Below are 17,730 nucleotides of genomic sequence, written 5' to 3' on the forward strand. Positions count from 1 at the left end.
GACATACATGCAATACTGTAATTGTACATATATTAAATATGATACTAAAAAGAGAAATTAGCTAGTTTTTGCTGTACTGAAACACAACCCTACAATGTAATTAATATAGTTCAAATCACAAACAAATTAGTTTTGAACTGGTTGTTTAACACAAGTTAACAGAACTAATCAACTCACTATATCTACAGCAGTGACTCCCAAACTTTTTAAAAGCATGGCACCACTTTGTAGCATTTTTTTCCAATGGCACCGCAAACCAGTTAAAATAAACGTACATGTGTACATTCATATGTTAATATTATTATGAAAATAGCATATAAATGATCAAATTGACTTTTTTTATCAATCAACTTGATTATTTACATACATCCAATCAAAGAAAATGGTATAAAATAAGAAAAACACATTTCAAGAGATATATATATGTTAAATCAAATCTAGATGACATTTACATTTACATTTATGCATTTGGCAGACACTTTTATCCAAAGCGACTTATCAGTTCTTGCTTTCCCTGGGTATCGAACCCTTGACCTTTTAGATTTAAACTTTAAATATTAATGAAATATATCATTGTTGTTTCGCTTATTTATATTCGATTGGACATGCTCATATATCATATATATCAGTTATTTTAGGCTGTTTAAGTTGAAAAAAGCTGATATTCTGCGGCACCCCTAGCCAGTTGTCACGGCACCCATTTTGGGAACTATTGATCTACAGCCTACAGTCTTAATTTTCAGTCCAGTATTTTCAGTCTTTTCATGTACATTTACGCATTCATGCATTTGGCAGACGTATTTATCTAAAGCAACTAGCACTGAATTCAAGCTTTACATTTTTATGAGTTCATGCATTCCCTTGGTATTGCTTGCGTCATGCTCTACTGTTTGAGCTACTGTTCGTTTATCACTGTTTCATATATTGGCTCTTTTTCCAAGGAAATGTCCTAATATACAGTAAGCACAAATATTCTCTCCTTCTCCAGTGCCACCCTCCATTGCCAAGGGTCCCACTAACATCACTGTGACGGTGAACGTCCAGACCACGCTATCCTGTGAGGCCACTGGCATCCCCAAACCTTCAGTCAGCTGGACCAAAAACACCCAAGCCCTTAACACTGACCAGAACCAGAATATGTACAGGTTCAGCCAGGTTTCCTCCCTCTCCTCTTATCACCTCTTACTGTATCATCAACCAAATGAGCATTACTCCTGGTTTGGGTCACAATATGACCTTGATGATCAACATTGCACAGTAAGACACTTAAGATTCATGTTTGTATCCAGTTAATCAGTTTGTAATCTGTCCTCAGGCTGTTGTCTTCAGGCTCTCTGGTTGTCATTGCACCTACAGTAGAGGACACAGCGCTGTACAAGTGTGTTGTATCCAATGAGGCAGGCCAGGAGAGCCGAGAAATTCAGCTGACAGTACATGGTGAATCCCTACTGCCGTATATGACATCCAAATCACATACTCCTTCCGAAATCACATACTCTTTTAAGTATGTACTTATTTTGAATAAGTATTTACTTTGCAGGCGCTAAAAAGTATGTTATATTTCTATTTAGTATGATTGTGTATAGTATGACTGTGATCCGGACATACTATATTTGGCTTGTTGTCACTGTCATGTGACCTACCAGCGTCACTTCACTACTATTCACACTTCTCTTCTGTGGCCTCATGGGATAGTAAAGTGTCCATCATATGCACACTTCAGAATCTCGCTGGAGGAAGTAGGTCATTCGGTTTCTTGAATTCGTTACTTGAATTAGTTGAATTCGACATACTTTTTTGGTACATCCTGGTTTTCATATATAGTAGGGAAGTATGTGATTTCGGACCTATTTTTTTACTGTCTATGTTTTGGACAAAGCCAACGTGTGCATTTCAGGAGGAAGTTATATTCATTCCCTTCTACAGTTCCTCCTTCTATTGCTGATGAGGCCACAGAGCTTGTGGTAAGCAGACTGTCCCCGGTGGTCATTGGCTGCACTGCATCCGGAGTGCCTCATCCTGTCCTATACTGGAGCAAAGATGGATTGAGACTAGCTAAAGAGGGAGAGGGCTATACGATACTACCGTCAGGTTAGCTTTATGTAGTTACAGTGTGAAAAAAGGAACAATTGATGTTTGAAGTTAATCTAAATATTACACTTCTATTTCCTTGGTTTCTCTCAGGTCCTCTTGAGATCACAGCTACAGATCTGAGTCACTCAGGCCGTTACTCTTGTGTGGCCAAGAATGCTGCAGGCACTGCACACCGACACGTTCAGCTCACAGTACACGGTATGAGATATGCAGAAACGCTTAAACATGTCATGCTTTTAAATATGCCTCTTCATTTTATTTTTGTCTAATAAGATCACATATAACAAATGCCCATGTGTGGCTCCACATTCATTTCTCTCTATACCATTTTTGTAATTTGGACATTTATGCAATGAATAATTGTCTGCATTTACATTTTACAGAAATTCCGGTGATACAGTCACACCCATCAACACTGGATGTGATTTTGAACAATCATGTGACCCTCCCCTGCAGAGCAACGGGCTCCCCTCACCCAACTATTACCTGGCAGAAAGAGGGCATCAACATTTTTACCGCAGGTGAAAGCAAAATCTGGCATGCCATGGAGATAAGTGACAAGCTAATCATATATTCAGTACAATTTAATTCATTTCTTAATTATTTTAATTAATGTATATAATAATTCTGTATAATGTAATTAATTATATATAATTATATTGTATTACATACACTACCATTTAAAAGTTTGGGGTCATTAAGAATTATTTTTAAGTCTCTTATCATTGTTGAAAACAGTGTTGCTTAATATTTTTGTGTAAAATACTTTACTGTCACTTCTAATCAATTTAATGCAAATAAAAGTATTCACTTCCTTTTAAAAAAAAAAATCTTACTGACCCTAAACTTATTATTTAAAATGTAATGTTTAATTATTAATTGATTCATTTAATTGCCCTTTAAATAATTTGACACCAACTCAATACCTTTCATCATCAGGAGGTGGTTTTACAGTGCTCCCCAATGGTGGTCTGCAGATATCTAAAGCCAGAGTTGAGGATGCTGGAACCTACATGTGTGTGGCTCAGAATCCAGCAGGCACTGCACTAGGGAAAACCAAACTCAGAGTGCAAGGTTAGGCTCACACATAGGCTGTAAGGAAAATGAAGATGTCTGTAGCAAATGGTCTCTCAAATGTTATATGTTTCACTTCTCTTGCAGTGCCCCCTGTCATAACATCGGACATAAGGGTGTACACTGTGGCACTAGATGCATCTGTAACACTGCAATGCCACTCAGAGGGCTTCCCCACTCCTTCGATCACCTGGTACAAGGACGGGCAGCCACTGAGCGAGTCCGTGCACCAGCGGGTCCTCAGCACAGGGGCACTGCAGATCGCCTTTTCCCAACCTGGAGACACAGGCAGATACACCTGCACTGCTGCTAATGTGGCTGGAACCACCAGTCTTGAGATGAGCCTTACTGTACACAGTGAGTCAGTGGGATGATGAAATAGATGGACTGGATTGAATAAATGGCTTCACTGTACAGAGTGATTTAGGGGAAAATTGAAATGGATGGATGAATTTATAAATATTATAATTGACTGATAATATTGTTTAGTGCATCTGGTAGAGTAACCTTTTTTTTTTTTTTTTTTTTTTTTTTTTACATATTGGTAGAATTGTTTTTATTATAATTTACGTTATTAATAATAATAGTAACAATAATTTATTTAATGATTTATGTGATAAATAGTAATAATAACAATCATGATTATCTTGTAGAATAACTTTTGTCAAGTATTTTAAGAATATTAAGCAGAATGTTGGTGGAATATTTTTTATTATTATTTTAATTAGTTGATGTTATTAGTAATTATAATTTATTTAATGATTTATGTGAATAATAATCATGATGATCCGGTAGAATTTTTTTAATAATTTTTTAATAATTATTTGATTTATGTGATTAATAATAATATTAATAAGGATTTTTTTAACTCATGATTTATGTGAATTATAATTATAATAATAATGTCATACATTTATTTATTTATTTCTTCTCCCTCTCTACCTCAGTACCTCCTTCCATCCGTGTGGGAGAGTCAGAGGTGTCCGTGGTGGAGAACACCCAAGCTTTGTTGACCTGTGTGGCAGATGGGGTCCCACAGCCCACCATCACTTGGGAGAAAGATGATATTGCACTTACCGACACCACTGGAGAATACACGATCCTCCCCACAGGAGAGCTGCTCATAGACACTGCACAGGTCAGAGTCCCAATCTTTAAACTGCTTGCATTCAGTGTTTACAAATTGTGACAGTTTGTCTATGTAGCCTGAGGATTCTGGGAGTTACACGTGTGTTGGAACCAACTCAGTTGGGCAGGACAGTCGCACCACTGATTTGTCCATCCACACACATCCAGTCTTCACTGAGCTCCTTGGGGATGTGGCTCTCAACAAGGGAGAGCGCCTCCTGCTGACCTGCGGCGTCACCGGCATCCCTTCACCCAAGATCACGTGGGCGTTCAACAACAATATCATCCCTGGTATAGATCATCCCTCAAATTGAGCCTACAGATATCCACAATTTGCATCCCCTGTAGTTCAGCACTATTAGTTATGCTGCATGTGTCAATAGGCTGTTATGTGAGAATCAGGAAAGTATTGTTTCTGCCCACAGCCCAGTATGGTCATATTAATGGCCACAGTGAGCTTGTAATTGAGCGTGTTAGTAAAGACGACTCAGGCACTTATTCCTGCATGGCTGAGAACAGCGTGGGATCCATCAAATCTCTGGGATTTGTCTACGTTAAAGGTATACATCTGCACTTCTAATAAATGATGACCTATTCTGCTTGTCCATTGTGAAAAACTTGAATCTCTTGTCCAATTTCTCCAGAACCACCAATAATAGACGGAGATGTTCATTCAAATCGCATTGAGCCCCTGGGAGGGAATGCCATACTTAACTGTGAGGTGCGAGGAGACCCTCTGCCCACCATCCAGTGGAGCAAAAAGGGCATCAATGTCCAGATAAGCAATCGAATCCGTCAGCTTGACAACGGATCTCTAGCCATCTACGGCACAGTGGTACACAAACACAACACAACAGTCCTGACTGCACACTACAGTCGCAGATACAGCTGCACAAATGAAAAGCATAAACTGCTCTGCATTTATACCTTTTAAAGGGATGATTCGTCCAAAAATTAAAGTTTTCATTTTTTACTCATCCCAATGTAGTTCCAGAAGATACATTTCTTTAACTCTTGCAACAGAATGCTAATCATATCAAAGTAAATTATATACTGAAAAAAGTTTAAGTGCCTACCTGAGTCTAATGTCTGCCTTATTTATTCTGCTGTGTGTACAAGTTATCTTAGTTATTTTTACATTTTCCCCATATTTTTCCCCATATTTTCCCCATTTTTGTGTAGGGAGGCATATAAAATTAACCTTCAAAATTTGCTTGCAACCTCAAACAAAAACAATATTGATTTAATGCCTTACAGATCATTGGGAAAAATTGTGACATACAGCAAAAAAAAAAAAAAAAAATAGATCTTTTCTTCTAAAGAAGATACCAAAATAGGCATTCTTTTTTTACAACGATACAAGAGGGTTAATATAGTTACAACGTTTTTGTCATCTATCCTAGATAAAAAAAAAATCCTTAATTTTCTAGATGTTTTGTATTTCGGTCATTTATAAATAATTAATGGTATCAATTTGTAATTTTTGTAGAGCGAAGATTCTGGAAATTACATGTGTGTGGCCACAAATGATGCAGGAGTGGTGGAGAGAACAGTTACACTGACCTTACAGAGTAAGTCTACAGTATAAAACAAAATGAATCCTTTAAAGTTATTAATTTGCAGTAAAAGTCACATAGAATACTCACACAGAAAATAAAAACCTTAATAAGGATTTTTTTTTTAAAGCACTTGCTTGTGTTACTGTAATAACATTAGTGATATTCCACAGGTTCTCCTACCATCACAGTAGAGCCAATAGAGACAGTGGTAGATGCTGGTTCCACAGTGGTGCTAAACTGCCAAGCAGAGGGAGAGCCTGTGCCTGTCATTGAGTGGTCCCGTCAGGGGCGCCCTCTGTTGGGCAATGAGCACATCACCACACTGAATAACGGTTCTCTTCGGCTCAGTAGTGCTCAGAAAGAGGACACGGCTGAGTATGAGTGCGTGGCAAGAAATTTGTTAGGCTCTGTGCTGGTGCGCGTGACCCTAACAGTGCGAGGTGAGCTTTGGACTTTTGTAAGTATTCGGATTATAATGCAGTTAGGTGTATTATAATGGGAGATTGAATTATGTGTGTTTCGCAGTTCATGGAGGTTTCTCTGAATGGATGGAGTGGGGAGCCTGCAGTGTTTCCTGTGGTACAGGAGTGCAGAGGAGACTAAGACAGTGCAATAACCCATTTCCTGCGAACGGAGGACGCCACTGCATTGGTTCAGCAAGAGAAACACGCAGCTGTCAAGGCAAACCTTGCCCAGGTAAATTAGTTTACCTTTTCATCCCTTTTGCTGCAAAAGCTCTACATTGTGAGCGAAAATTGTACCATATGCAAAACTGAAAAATTATTTATTTGGGCACACCAGTGCAAGTGACAGGCCTGTATCATATATCATCAATGAAGTTTATGTGCACTTCATAGATGATATATTGTTAATACGTTATAACTGTTATTAAAACATTAACAAACATTATATTTGTTAGATTCATACACTACTGGAATACACATACACAAAAATTAGGGGTTAGTATTTTTTTTAATAGCTTTATTCAGCAAGGACACATTCAATTGAATAAGAAGTGACAGTAAAAACATTTAATAGTACAAATAATTTTATTTAAACTAAATGGTTTTGTTTTGAACTTTCTATTCATAAAAGAATGAAAATGTTTCAGGAATAAATTACATTTTAAAATATATAAAAATTGAAAAAAAAATCTATTTTAAATTGTAATAATATTTTACAATCTTACTGTTTAACTGTATTTTTGATCGAATAAATGTATCCTTGAGTATAAGAGACTTCTTTCAGGAAACTTAAAATTACAAACTACAATAGTGTTTATTTTTTAATATTTAAGTGCTTACAGTATCTGAAAACATGAGTTAAGTGTTGTAAAGTACTAGCAATATATTTGGATTGCTAGATGTTCATAAGGTGATCAGCTCTTCGCTTGAATTTTTGACTGTACTCACCAAGTTCTCTCCTAAACAAACAAACAAACAAAAAAATAGATAAAAGCATGGAGAACAGTATAAACATGGCTCCATGCTGTCTGTTTGTCCCCATAGTGGATGGTAATTGGTCCGAGTGGTCTTCCTGGGAGGAGTGCTCTCGTACCTGTGGTCAGGGTAACAGGACTAGGGTACGGACTTGTAGTAATCCTCCTGCCCAGCATGGGGGCAGAGCCTGTGAGGGCAAAGCAGTGGAGGCCATTATGTGTAGTTTAAGGCCATGCCCAGGTGAGTGGAGGAACATATGTTTTCCTACACATGACCATATCTGTCTTCATCAGTCTGATTGGCTTCTTATCTGTCAGTGGCAGGGAACTGGGGTGCCTGGTTGCCTTGGAGCCCTTGTAGTGAAACGTGTGGCAAAGGGATGCAGACAAGACTCAGACTCTGCAACAACCCTCCGCCCTCATTTGAAGGACCATCGTGTGAAGGACCTGACTCACAGACACAAGTGTGCAATGAGAGGAATTGCCCTGGTAAGCGTTCTGGTGAAAATTATGATTTTTTATTATTTAAAGAGATTGTTCGCTCAGAAATGAAAATGTGAAATTAAACAGATGCCCCCAGCTTGGACATTCAACTAAATATCCTTTTGTGTTTTACACAAAGTCATACGAGTTTGGTACGTCATGAGTGTGAATTTAAAAAGACTTATCCTTTCTTCTCTTCTTCAACAGTGGATGGCAAGTGGTCTTCCTGGGTAAGCTGGGGGGCATGTAGTGTTTCTTGTGGAGGCGGTACGAGGCAAAGGACACGTATCTGTGCAAGCCCCGCCCCCCAGCATGGGGGACGGCAGTGTGAGGGAAATGACATCCACGTTGATTTCTGCCACAATGAGCCCTGTCCCAGTGAGGAAATCAATTTTACATATGGTAAACACACAGGCATGTTGGTGTAATGAAGAAGGCTATAAGCACAAATAATCTCTCTTCATAGTTCATGGTAACTGGGGCCCATGGAACAGCTGGGGCAGTTGTAGCAGGACCTGCAACGGTGGACAAATGCGTCGCTACAGAACATGCGACAATCCTCGACCAGCAAATGGAGGCAGAGCATGTACTGGATCAGACTCTCAAATCCAGAAGTGCAACGCAGCCAACTGCCCTGGTAAAGCACTCATACATACACTACCGTTCAAAGGTTTGAGATCAGTGAGATTTTTTATTTCTTTTCAAAGAAGTTTCTTATTCTCAAAATAATTTATCTATTTTAATATATTTTAAAATGTAATTTATCTCTGTGATGGCAAAGCTGAATTTTTATCTGCCAATTCTCTAGGCAGTATTTCAAATCATTCTAATATGCTGATTTGGTGCTCATTTAGCATTTATTTTAGTATAGAAAGTTCAAAAGAAGAGCATTTATTTGAAATAGACTTTGGTTTTGTACCAATGTAAAATTCTTTACTGCCCCTTTTGATTAATTTCATGCACCCCCCCTGAAAAAAAAAAAAAAACACTTTACTGACCCCAAAATATTTGAACTGCAGTGTGTAATGCACAACAAATACCCACACTCTATAGTTGCTATATATTAATAAATATACACGAGAAGCTACCTAAATTTGGGATTATGATTGACAAAACTTGAATGGAGGATGCAAACCACATCAGATGTAGAAGATCTTTTTTTGGATTAATTTTGACCATAACTGAATACACACCTTTCTGTGCTCTGTCTATGTGTGTGTGAAGTCGATGGTAAGTGGGGTTCATGGGAGTCCTGGGGTGAATGTTCAGCATCCTGTGGAGGTGGAGAACGGACACGTGTTAGACTTTGTAACAATCCATCACCTAGCAACAGCGGCCGACCCTGCCCAGGAGACTCCACCCAGTTATCAAGATGTAACATACAGCCATGTCCAGGTACATTCACCAGTAAATATGTATGGTTTTTAATCAAGACGTTCATCAAGAATTATTTTAACGATTTAACATGGTCTTGAGGGGTGTCAGAAATTAATTTGTATTAGTTTATTTTTATTAGTTTATTTTTACATTTATTTTTAATGTCTTATTAATATTAATATTTGTATTATTTTTATAATTATTACTTATTTATAAAATCGAATCAAATACAATTGTAGCTGTAAACTAGATGTACCGCATCGCGGTACAAAATATGACCGCCGCTCAGGCCTGCACTGGCTTTCCACAAAAATAAATGACGTGGAGTAATTTGGCTGTATTGTGTGTTTATGTATATACCTAAAAAAAGTAGTAGTATGTGCATGTCTGTCTGTGTGTGTGTGTGTGTGTGTGTGTGTGTGTGTGTGTGTGTGTGTGTGTGTGTGTGTGTGTGTGTGTGTGTGTGTGTGTGTGTGTGTGTGTGTGTGTGTGTGTGTGTATGTGTGTGTGTGTATGTGTATGTGTGTGTCTGTGTGTGTGTGTGTGTGTCTGTGCGTGTATGTATGTGTGCGTACATGTGTGCGCGTGTGTGTGTCTGTGCATGTGGATTTGTATGTGTGTGTATGGGTGTGTGTCTGTGCGTGTGGATGTCAGTGTGTGTGCATGCTTGCGTTTGTTTGTATTCCTGCATGTGTGTGTGTGACAGTATCATCCTAAACCAGCAACCCTTCGCTCAAGAGCACCATCTACAGGCCGATGAGTGTACAGTCACTAAATGTGCACATAAATGAATTTATTTTATACCCCCCCATGGATGAAATTCTACGAAATTATTTTAACGATTTAACATGGTCTTGAGGGGTGTCAGAAATTAATTTGTATTAGTTTATTTTTATTAGTTTATTAACTAAGAGGATACCCCCAGAGGATGTCAAGTTAATCATACACATGAAATATGGTGCAGTTCTGAGCATCTCCACTGAAGATAGGGGCGATTAAAGCAGAATAATATTGCATTTTCATTTTTTATGGGAGGGGCGCAAATCACAAATGAGTGATTATGGGCTAGGTTGATGTGGGCCCTTAAGAGCAACATACCATAAAAATTTCTTCATCCTCGGTGCCACGGTTCAGGTAGTTATTTAGGAAAAACTGCATTTTTTTGGGTTTGGGGGGGCCCAGCGCGGGGGGGGGAGTGGCCCCCGGGGACCAAACGAAATTTTTCCTTAGAAGTCTAGTGGGGCTACATGCCCACCAAATTTCATGTTCCCCGGTGCTTCGGTGTCCCTGGTATCGTTGACGAAAAATTCACGGGGGCCCCAGCACGGGGGGGGGAGTGGCCCCCGGGGACCAAATGAAATTTTTCCGTACAAGTCTAGTGGGGCTACATGCCCACCAAATTTCATGTTCCCCGGTGTTTCGGTGTCCCTGGTATCGTTGATGAAAAATTCACGGGGGCCCCAGCGCGGGGGGGTGAAGTGGCCCCCGGGGACCAAACGAAATTTTTCCGTAAAAGTCTAGTACACCAACATACCATAAAAAATTCTTCATCCTCGGTGCCACGGTTCAGGTAGTGCCCACCAAATTTCATGTTCCCCGGTGCTTCGGTGTCCCTGGTATCGTTGACGAAAAATTCAGTAAGGTGACAAAAAAAAAAAAAAAAAACTTTGACAATCCCTATATGACCGCTTTCGCTAGCTACGCTAGCGGCGGTCATAATAATGCATACAATATCATAATAACACAATAATATTAATAATTGCCTGGTGGCTTATGTAAGAATTTACAGTTCTTTGTTGTCTGTCTTAGTAGGTTGTAATGAATTTAGATGTCAACTGAATGTGAAGAAAACACTCACAGAGTTTTTACGGAGCTTATATTAGCTACACATTGAAACATTGAATATCAGTGTTTGAGAAAGTTACTTCAAAAAGTAATGCATTACAATATTGAGTTACTCCCTAAAAAAGTAACTAATTGTGTTACTTGGTTACCTTTTATGGAAAGTAATGCATTATGTTACTTTTTCTCTCCTGGACTGGCCTTGCTTGTTTGGTTTATTATAACAAAACAACAAAAGTGCTTTTTTGGCAAATGTAAAGGCCCTTTCACATCTAATGTGAAATTACATAGAAGAAGAATGTTCAACACTCTTACTTTAGCAATAAAACAAAAAATAAAACACAAATGTGCTGTTAATGTAAAGTAAAGCTTATTAGAATGGTTGAACTGGGTCATCAAAGGTCAGCAGCAAAGACATAGAGACAGTGAGATTAATTATATAAACCTATGTAAAATAAAACAAATATACTTTGTGTAAAATTCTGAGTTTGCATTTCCCTGTTTTTATGCGTTTTGAGGAATAATGAATCTGTTTTTGTGCTAGTGAGATGAGTAAATGCCTGCTCTCATTTAGGCTAGAGCTACAATAACCATCATGTTAACACAGCGCACTCAGCCCCTCTGCACTTACTCACAATTTCTCTCAACAGGGGGACAGGAGAGGTGTCAGTCAATAAATGGGAAAACAACTTAACTTGATTTACTTATTTGAAAAATTTACTCTGATATTTTGTCATAAATTTAAAAGTAATGCATTACTTTTCTCATTACTTGAAAAAAGTAATCTGATTACATAACTCACTTAATGCGTTACCCCCAACACTGAGGAAAACAGGTGTTTGACAGCTATAGATCACTACAGTGACTATAGAGTCACAAAACCCTGTTTTGAAAGAAATCTTTATAGAGGCCTAGAAAAGAATGAGAGAACTTGACAAAATACTTTCCCCAACCACTGGTTAATTTCTGACCTTGATTTTAAGTTAACTAAAGATATGATTGTACTCATTGTCTGAACTTTTCCACTTTTCTCTCTAAGGTGGCCCTCAGAAAGCGAGAGGAAGTATCATCGGGAATATTAATGATGTGGAGTTTGGCACTGCCATCCTCAATGCCACCATCTCTAGCAGTCCCACTGGAGGGAGAGTTATACAGGCCACCATCACTAATATACCCAGGAGCCTGGGTCAGTCTCTGCTGCTTAGTTTTTGTTACGAGCAGCAATGCATCATATTTAATATCCCAAATGTAATGTATGTAAAGTATTTTTCAGTATATGAATATCAGAGAATCTTTATGGGTTGTAGTTTAAGATTATGAATCAAAAACTTAAAAGAAAACTGTAATTTAAGTTGGTGCTTGTATATGTTCTGCTAAATCATCCAGGGTCTGCTATGAGGAAGTTGATCTCCATCCTGAACCCCATTTACTGGACCACAGCACAGGAGCTTGGGGAAGCTGTCAATGGTTACACCCTCACAGATGGCATCTTCAGACGTGAAACTCAGGTGGAGTTTGCCACAGGTAAGAGGAATCAACTTGATGTGTAGTAATCCTTGTAAACTGCATTTTTCCTCAAATGTTTCTTTGTTTCATTTGTTTGTGTTGACTATAGGAGAGATTCTCCGAATTACCCATGTGGCACGAGGGCTCGACTCAGATGGAGCGCTTCTGCTGGACATCGTAGTAAACGGACACATCCTGCAACTGCCCTCCAATGCAGACATCAGTCTCAAGGTTGATTCTCCATCACTGAATTCATAAACCGTTTTATACTGTTTTAAACTTTGAAAATAGAATGCTAAACAATGTAAACTTTATCACTCACATTGAAATATATATTTTTAAACTCCAGGACTACACTGAAGACTACATCCAGACTGGTCCTGGTCAGTTGTATGCTCTGTCTACACGTATGTTCAGTATAGACAGGGTCAGTGTGCCTTACTCGTGGAATCATACCATCACATACGGACCCTCTAGAGGAAAGATGCCTTATCTGGTGCAGACACTCCACGCCTCGGCTATCAGCGCTCTGTACCGTCCACTAGAAGAGATGCTGGAGTTTGCCATCCATGCCACTATTGCTAAAGGTACGATACACAAATACATTAGGAAATAATTTCATTCCGTATCTGTGATATAGCAGTCATCATACTGATTGATTTGATTTGATTTGAAGAACATATCATATATCATCGATTTGTTTCCAAATCAAGCTTTTTCAATGCTGGACTTAAGAAATACTAAACCTTTTTCCATTTTTATTCTCAGTATTACGATGTTTTAATGTCTGGTTAAAATTTTTTAATTTAATGTAATGCAAAATTAATAGTCCAGTGCATCCCTAAACATCATTAAATTCTAGCCTATCATTATGTTTTAGTTTTGTTTTATTTAATAGTTTTTAAAGCGATCCTTCTTTAATTACAATATATTTTTGTCCTCAGGAGAGCGCAGTAATCAGTGTCCCAGTGGTTTTCAACTGGACCCCGCTGGACCATATTGTGCTGGTACAGTCAGATAGTATTGCTTTTACTGCATAATACAGATAATAATCTCCATTTGTGAATATACAAGGAGTTCTTTCATTGATGAGATTCTGTGCTTGCTTGTCCTTTTTTTTGCTGATGAAGATGAGAATGAGTGTGTGGGCGGAAACCCCTGCTCACATGCCTGCCACAATTCTATAGGCACTTACTACTGTTCCTGTCCCCGAGGACTCACCATCTCAGCTGATGGCAGAACATGCCAGGGTACGGAAGTTATTTTAAACTGTAATAATATTTCACAATATTAGTGTTTTTATTGTATTTTTGATCGAACAAAATGCAGCCTAGGTGAGCATAAGAGACTTCATTTATAAGACACTTCTTTAAAAAAACAATAATCCTACCAACCCCACATTTTTGAAAGGTAGTGTATGATTTGTTATTTATGTAATCTAAGCTGAACAGTTGCTTTAATTTCTGTTTACCGTAGATATTGATGAGTGTTCACAGGGTGGGCACATGTGCCATGATGGACAAGATTGTGAGAACACCATTGGCTCATATCGCTGTGTGATGCGCTGTGGCCGGGGCTTTAGGAGGACAGCAGATGGGCTGAGTTGCTTAGGTGCACAGTTATCCCTAGTTTTATACGTTTATTTATGTATATTGTTTATATGTGTACTTTTGTATGGCATAGTGCATCTTATATTAAAGGTAGGATTTTTGTAAAAAACTTTTTTTCAAATTTGTTTAAACTGTCTTTATATACCAATACATAATTAAAATGTAAGTGCTCTGAAAAAGAGAGTATAAAATTGAGTGACTGTAGACCTTTTAATCTGCAATAAACACAGCTCATTATTTCCATTCGGGACGAAACAATTGATTGGTTTGGGCGACTGTCACTCACTCTCGCAACCATGGCTACCACCCCTGTTGCTAGATCTGCCCATATGCGCGCGCACCCGTTTGATTTGAGGAGTGCAAGAGAGGCGCGGAACCTACGAAGAGTAAAATTATGGCAGAGAAAGAGCATTCAAAATTCAAAGCACCTGCATATGCAGTCAGCGAAGGCAACTGTCCTCATCAGAGTCAACAATGTTTTCATCATGGAAACTCTTACAATGCAAAACACCGTATATGTTATGAATCTTACACGAAATTCACCTTCATCACAGTTTAACTGATGGTAATGGAAAAACGTGTATCAATGCAACCTGTTTTTAGCTTTGCCTTATAAATATAGCTCGTTACCTATAGCCTAAATATAGCTCGTTACCGAATCAAACCAAATATATTTTAAACTTTACCAGTATCGATATGCTAGCTTGATAGTGAGTCCTAAAAGCCATCTTATTTGTTTATATTCATAGTGATAAAGTTAGGTATTTTATTACATGTGATTCTGTCATGATGTCACTGCATGCACTGTGCTCCTTCCTCTCCACTCGTCTCAGGTAAATAATGCGTCTTCCAGCTGAGCCTGAGCGTTTGGCGTCGCGCGTTCATGTGTTTTGGGGGCGTGGCTTTGGAAGGAGCCCAGAAGGGAGGGGGTGAAGTGAATGGAATAATGAGCTGTGTTTACAACAGTCGTGAGAGGTCTACAGTCACTCGATTTTTATACTCTCTTTTTCAGAGTACTTACATTTTAATTATGTATTGGTATATAAAAGACAGTTTAAACAAAATTGGAATGTTTTTTTGTAGAAAAATCCTACCTACCCTGCCTTTAATTCTCTATTCATTTATCTTCATGCTAACATGCATTTCAATTGCTTTTATCTTGCTTCTACAGATGTGAATGAGTGTCAGGAATCCAACCCTTGTCATCAGCATTGTCTAAACACCATTGGCAGCTTCCGCTGTGCTTGTGAGCCGGGGTACCAACTCAGGAATCGTCGCTGTATTGGTACATCAAAAACCTGTCTCATGGTTTATATTGCTGGGTTTGTAAAATTATGCAACTGAAACTAATGAGCTGATTCTTTCTCTTCAGACATAAATGAATGCAAACAGAGAGTGTGTCGCTCAGATCAACAGTGTAAAAACACACGTGGTGGATACACTTGCATTGACCTCTGCCCTACTGGCATGACCAAAGGAGGCAATAGCACATGCATAGGTTTGTGAAGATCTTGTTGCTTATGTTTTGGGCTGAGGGCCATTATGTTACAAAAAAATAATATATATATATATATATATATGTGTGTGTGTGTGTGTGAGTAAAACTTTAAATTAATAAAACAAGTTTTGTTTATATTTAGAATAAATATACAACCCCAAATCAGAAAAAGTTGGGACACTGTACAAATTGTGAATAAAAACAGAATACAATGATGTGGAAGTTTCAAATTTCAATATTTTATTCAAAATACAACATAGATGACATATCAAATGTTTAAACTGAGAAAATGTATAATTTTAAGGGAAAAATAAGTTGATTTTAAATTTCATGGCATCAACACATCTCAAAAAAGTTGGGACAAGGCCATGTTTACCACTGTGTGGCATCCCCTCTTCTTTTTATAACAGTCTGCAAACGTCTGGGGACTGAGGAGACAAGTTGCTCAAGTTTAGGAATAGGAATGTTGTCCCATTCTTGTCTAATACAGGCTTCTAGTTACTCAACTGTCTTAGGTCTTCTTTGCCGCATCTTCCTCTTTATGATGCACCAAATGTTTTCTATGGGTGAAAGATCTGGACTGCAGGCTGGCCATTTCAGTACCCGGATCCTTCTTCTACGCAGCCGTGATATTGTAATTGATGCAGTATATGGTCTGGCATTGTCATGTTGGAAAATGCAAGGTCTTCCCTGAAAGAGACGACGTCTGGATGGGAGCATATGTTGTTCTAGAACTTGGATATACCTTTCAGCATTGATGGTGCCTTTCCAGATGTGTAAGCTGCCCATGCCACACGCACTCATGCAACCCCGTACCATCAGAGATGCAGGCTTCTGAACTGAGCGCTGATAACAACTTGGGTTGTCCTTGTACTCTTTAATCTGGATGACATGGTGTCCCAGTTTTCCAAAAAGAACTTCAAATTTTGATTTGTCTGACCATACAGAACAGTTTTCCACTTTGCCACAGTCCATTTTAAATGAGCCTTGGCCCAGAGAAAACGCCTGCGCTTCTAGATCTTGTTTAGATATGGCTTCTTTTTTGACCCATAGAGTTTTAGCCGGCAACGGCGAATGGCACGGTGGATTGTGTTCACCGACAATGTTTTCTGGAAGTATTCCTGAGCCCATGTTGTGATTTCCATTACAGTAGCATTCCTGTAAGTGTATGTGATGCAGTGCCGTCTAAGGGCCCGAAGATCACGGGCATCCAGTATGGTTTTCCGGCCTTGACCCTTACGCACAGAGATTGTTCCAGATTCTCTGAATCTTTGGATGATATTATGCACTGTAGATGATGATAACTTCAAACTCTTTGCAATTTTTCTCTGAGAAATTTCTTTCTGATATTGCTCCACTATTTTTCGCCGCAGCATTGAGGGAATTGGTGATCCTCTGCCCATCTTGACTTCTGAGAGACACTGCCACTCTGAGAGGCTCTTTTTATACCCAATCATGTTGCCAATTGACCTAATCCTGAGCTATTCCTTATATGTACATTTAACTTTTCCGGCCTCTTATTGCTACCTGTCCCAACTTTTTTGGAATGTGTAGCTCTCATGAAATCCAAAATGAGCCAATATTTGGCATGACATTTCAAAATGTCTCACTTTCAAAATTTGATATGTTATCTATATTCTATTGTGAATATAATATAAGTTTATGAGATTTGTAAATAATTCCATTCCTTTCTTACTCACAATTTGTACAGTGTCCCAACTTTTTCTGATTTGGGGTTGTAAATTATTTGTGTTATTATTTATATATTTTTTAATTACATAATTAGATTATGATCAAATCAAATAATACATTTTTATTCTGCTTGTAGATATTGATGAGTGCCATGATGGCACACATCAGTGCAGGTATAATCAGATCTGCGAAAACACCAGAGGTAGCTACCACTGCACTTGCCCGAGGGGGTACCGCTCTCAGGGTGTGGGCCGCCCCTGCCTTGGTATGTAGTGTCCCCCACACCTAAATCTAATCCTCTCCCAACAACCCAACATCCCGGGCTGCTCTCCTGCCAAACGCCAACCTGCATCCCTCCCTTCATCTTTACCTACCTCATTCTTTTGCTACAGTTCATTTCTGTGTACCAACCCTCACCTAAACAGCATT

General features: G+C 38.6%; 1 protein-coding gene across 6 annotated transcripts in view; it reads left to right on the forward strand.

Moving 5' to 3' along the window:
* The window catches only part of hmcn1 (hemicentin 1), a 116,537-nt gene that overhangs the window by 94,799 nt on the left and 4,008 nt on the right, over window positions 1-17,730 (forward strand). For 4 of the 6 annotated variants that reach the window (XM_081377750.1, XM_081377753.1, XM_081377751.1 and 1 more), the window contains exons 75-103: window positions 989-1,145; window positions 1,316-1,437; window positions 1,927-2,091; window positions 2,185-2,292; window positions 2,478-2,615; window positions 3,034-3,168; window positions 3,256-3,525; window positions 4,116-4,306; window positions 4,374-4,587; window positions 4,722-4,856; window positions 4,941-5,131; window positions 5,786-5,867; window positions 6,026-6,295; window positions 6,381-6,551; window positions 7,364-7,534; window positions 7,612-7,782; window positions 7,984-8,154; window positions 8,243-8,413; window positions 9,001-9,171; window positions 12,035-12,181; window positions 12,382-12,519; window positions 12,611-12,732; window positions 12,851-13,088; window positions 13,446-13,508; window positions 13,632-13,751; window positions 13,978-14,112; window positions 15,283-15,396; window positions 15,484-15,609; window positions 17,438-17,566. In XM_081377750.1, the coding sequence (XP_081233876.1) occupies window positions 989-1,145; window positions 1,316-1,437; window positions 1,927-2,091; window positions 2,185-2,292; window positions 2,478-2,615; window positions 3,034-3,168; window positions 3,256-3,525; window positions 4,116-4,306; window positions 4,374-4,587; window positions 4,722-4,856; window positions 4,941-5,131; window positions 5,786-5,867; window positions 6,026-6,295; window positions 6,381-6,551; window positions 7,364-7,534; window positions 7,612-7,782; window positions 7,984-8,154; window positions 8,243-8,413; window positions 9,001-9,171; window positions 12,035-12,181; window positions 12,382-12,519; window positions 12,611-12,732; window positions 12,851-13,088; window positions 13,446-13,508; window positions 13,632-13,751; window positions 13,978-14,112; window positions 15,283-15,396; window positions 15,484-15,609; window positions 17,438-17,566 (4,536 nt within the window). The remainder of the gene's footprint in view (window positions 1-988; window positions 1,146-1,315; window positions 1,438-1,926; window positions 2,092-2,184; window positions 2,293-2,477; window positions 2,616-3,033; window positions 3,169-3,255; window positions 3,526-4,115; window positions 4,307-4,373; window positions 4,588-4,721; window positions 4,857-4,940; window positions 5,132-5,785; window positions 5,868-6,025; window positions 6,296-6,380; window positions 6,552-7,363; window positions 7,535-7,611; window positions 7,783-7,983; window positions 8,155-8,242; window positions 8,414-9,000; window positions 9,172-12,034; window positions 12,182-12,381; window positions 12,520-12,610; window positions 12,733-12,850; window positions 13,089-13,445; window positions 13,509-13,631; window positions 13,752-13,977; window positions 14,113-15,282; window positions 15,397-15,483; window positions 15,610-17,437; window positions 17,567-17,730) is intronic. The other 2 variants (XM_081377752.1, XM_081377755.1) reach the window with 1 other exon arrangement.

The sequence above is a fragment of the Scardinius erythrophthalmus genome (genome assembly GCF_964197995.2).
Source record: "Scardinius erythrophthalmus genome assembly, chromosome: 11".
Lineage (NCBI taxonomy): Eukaryota > Metazoa > Chordata > Actinopteri > Cypriniformes > Leuciscidae > Scardinius > Scardinius erythrophthalmus.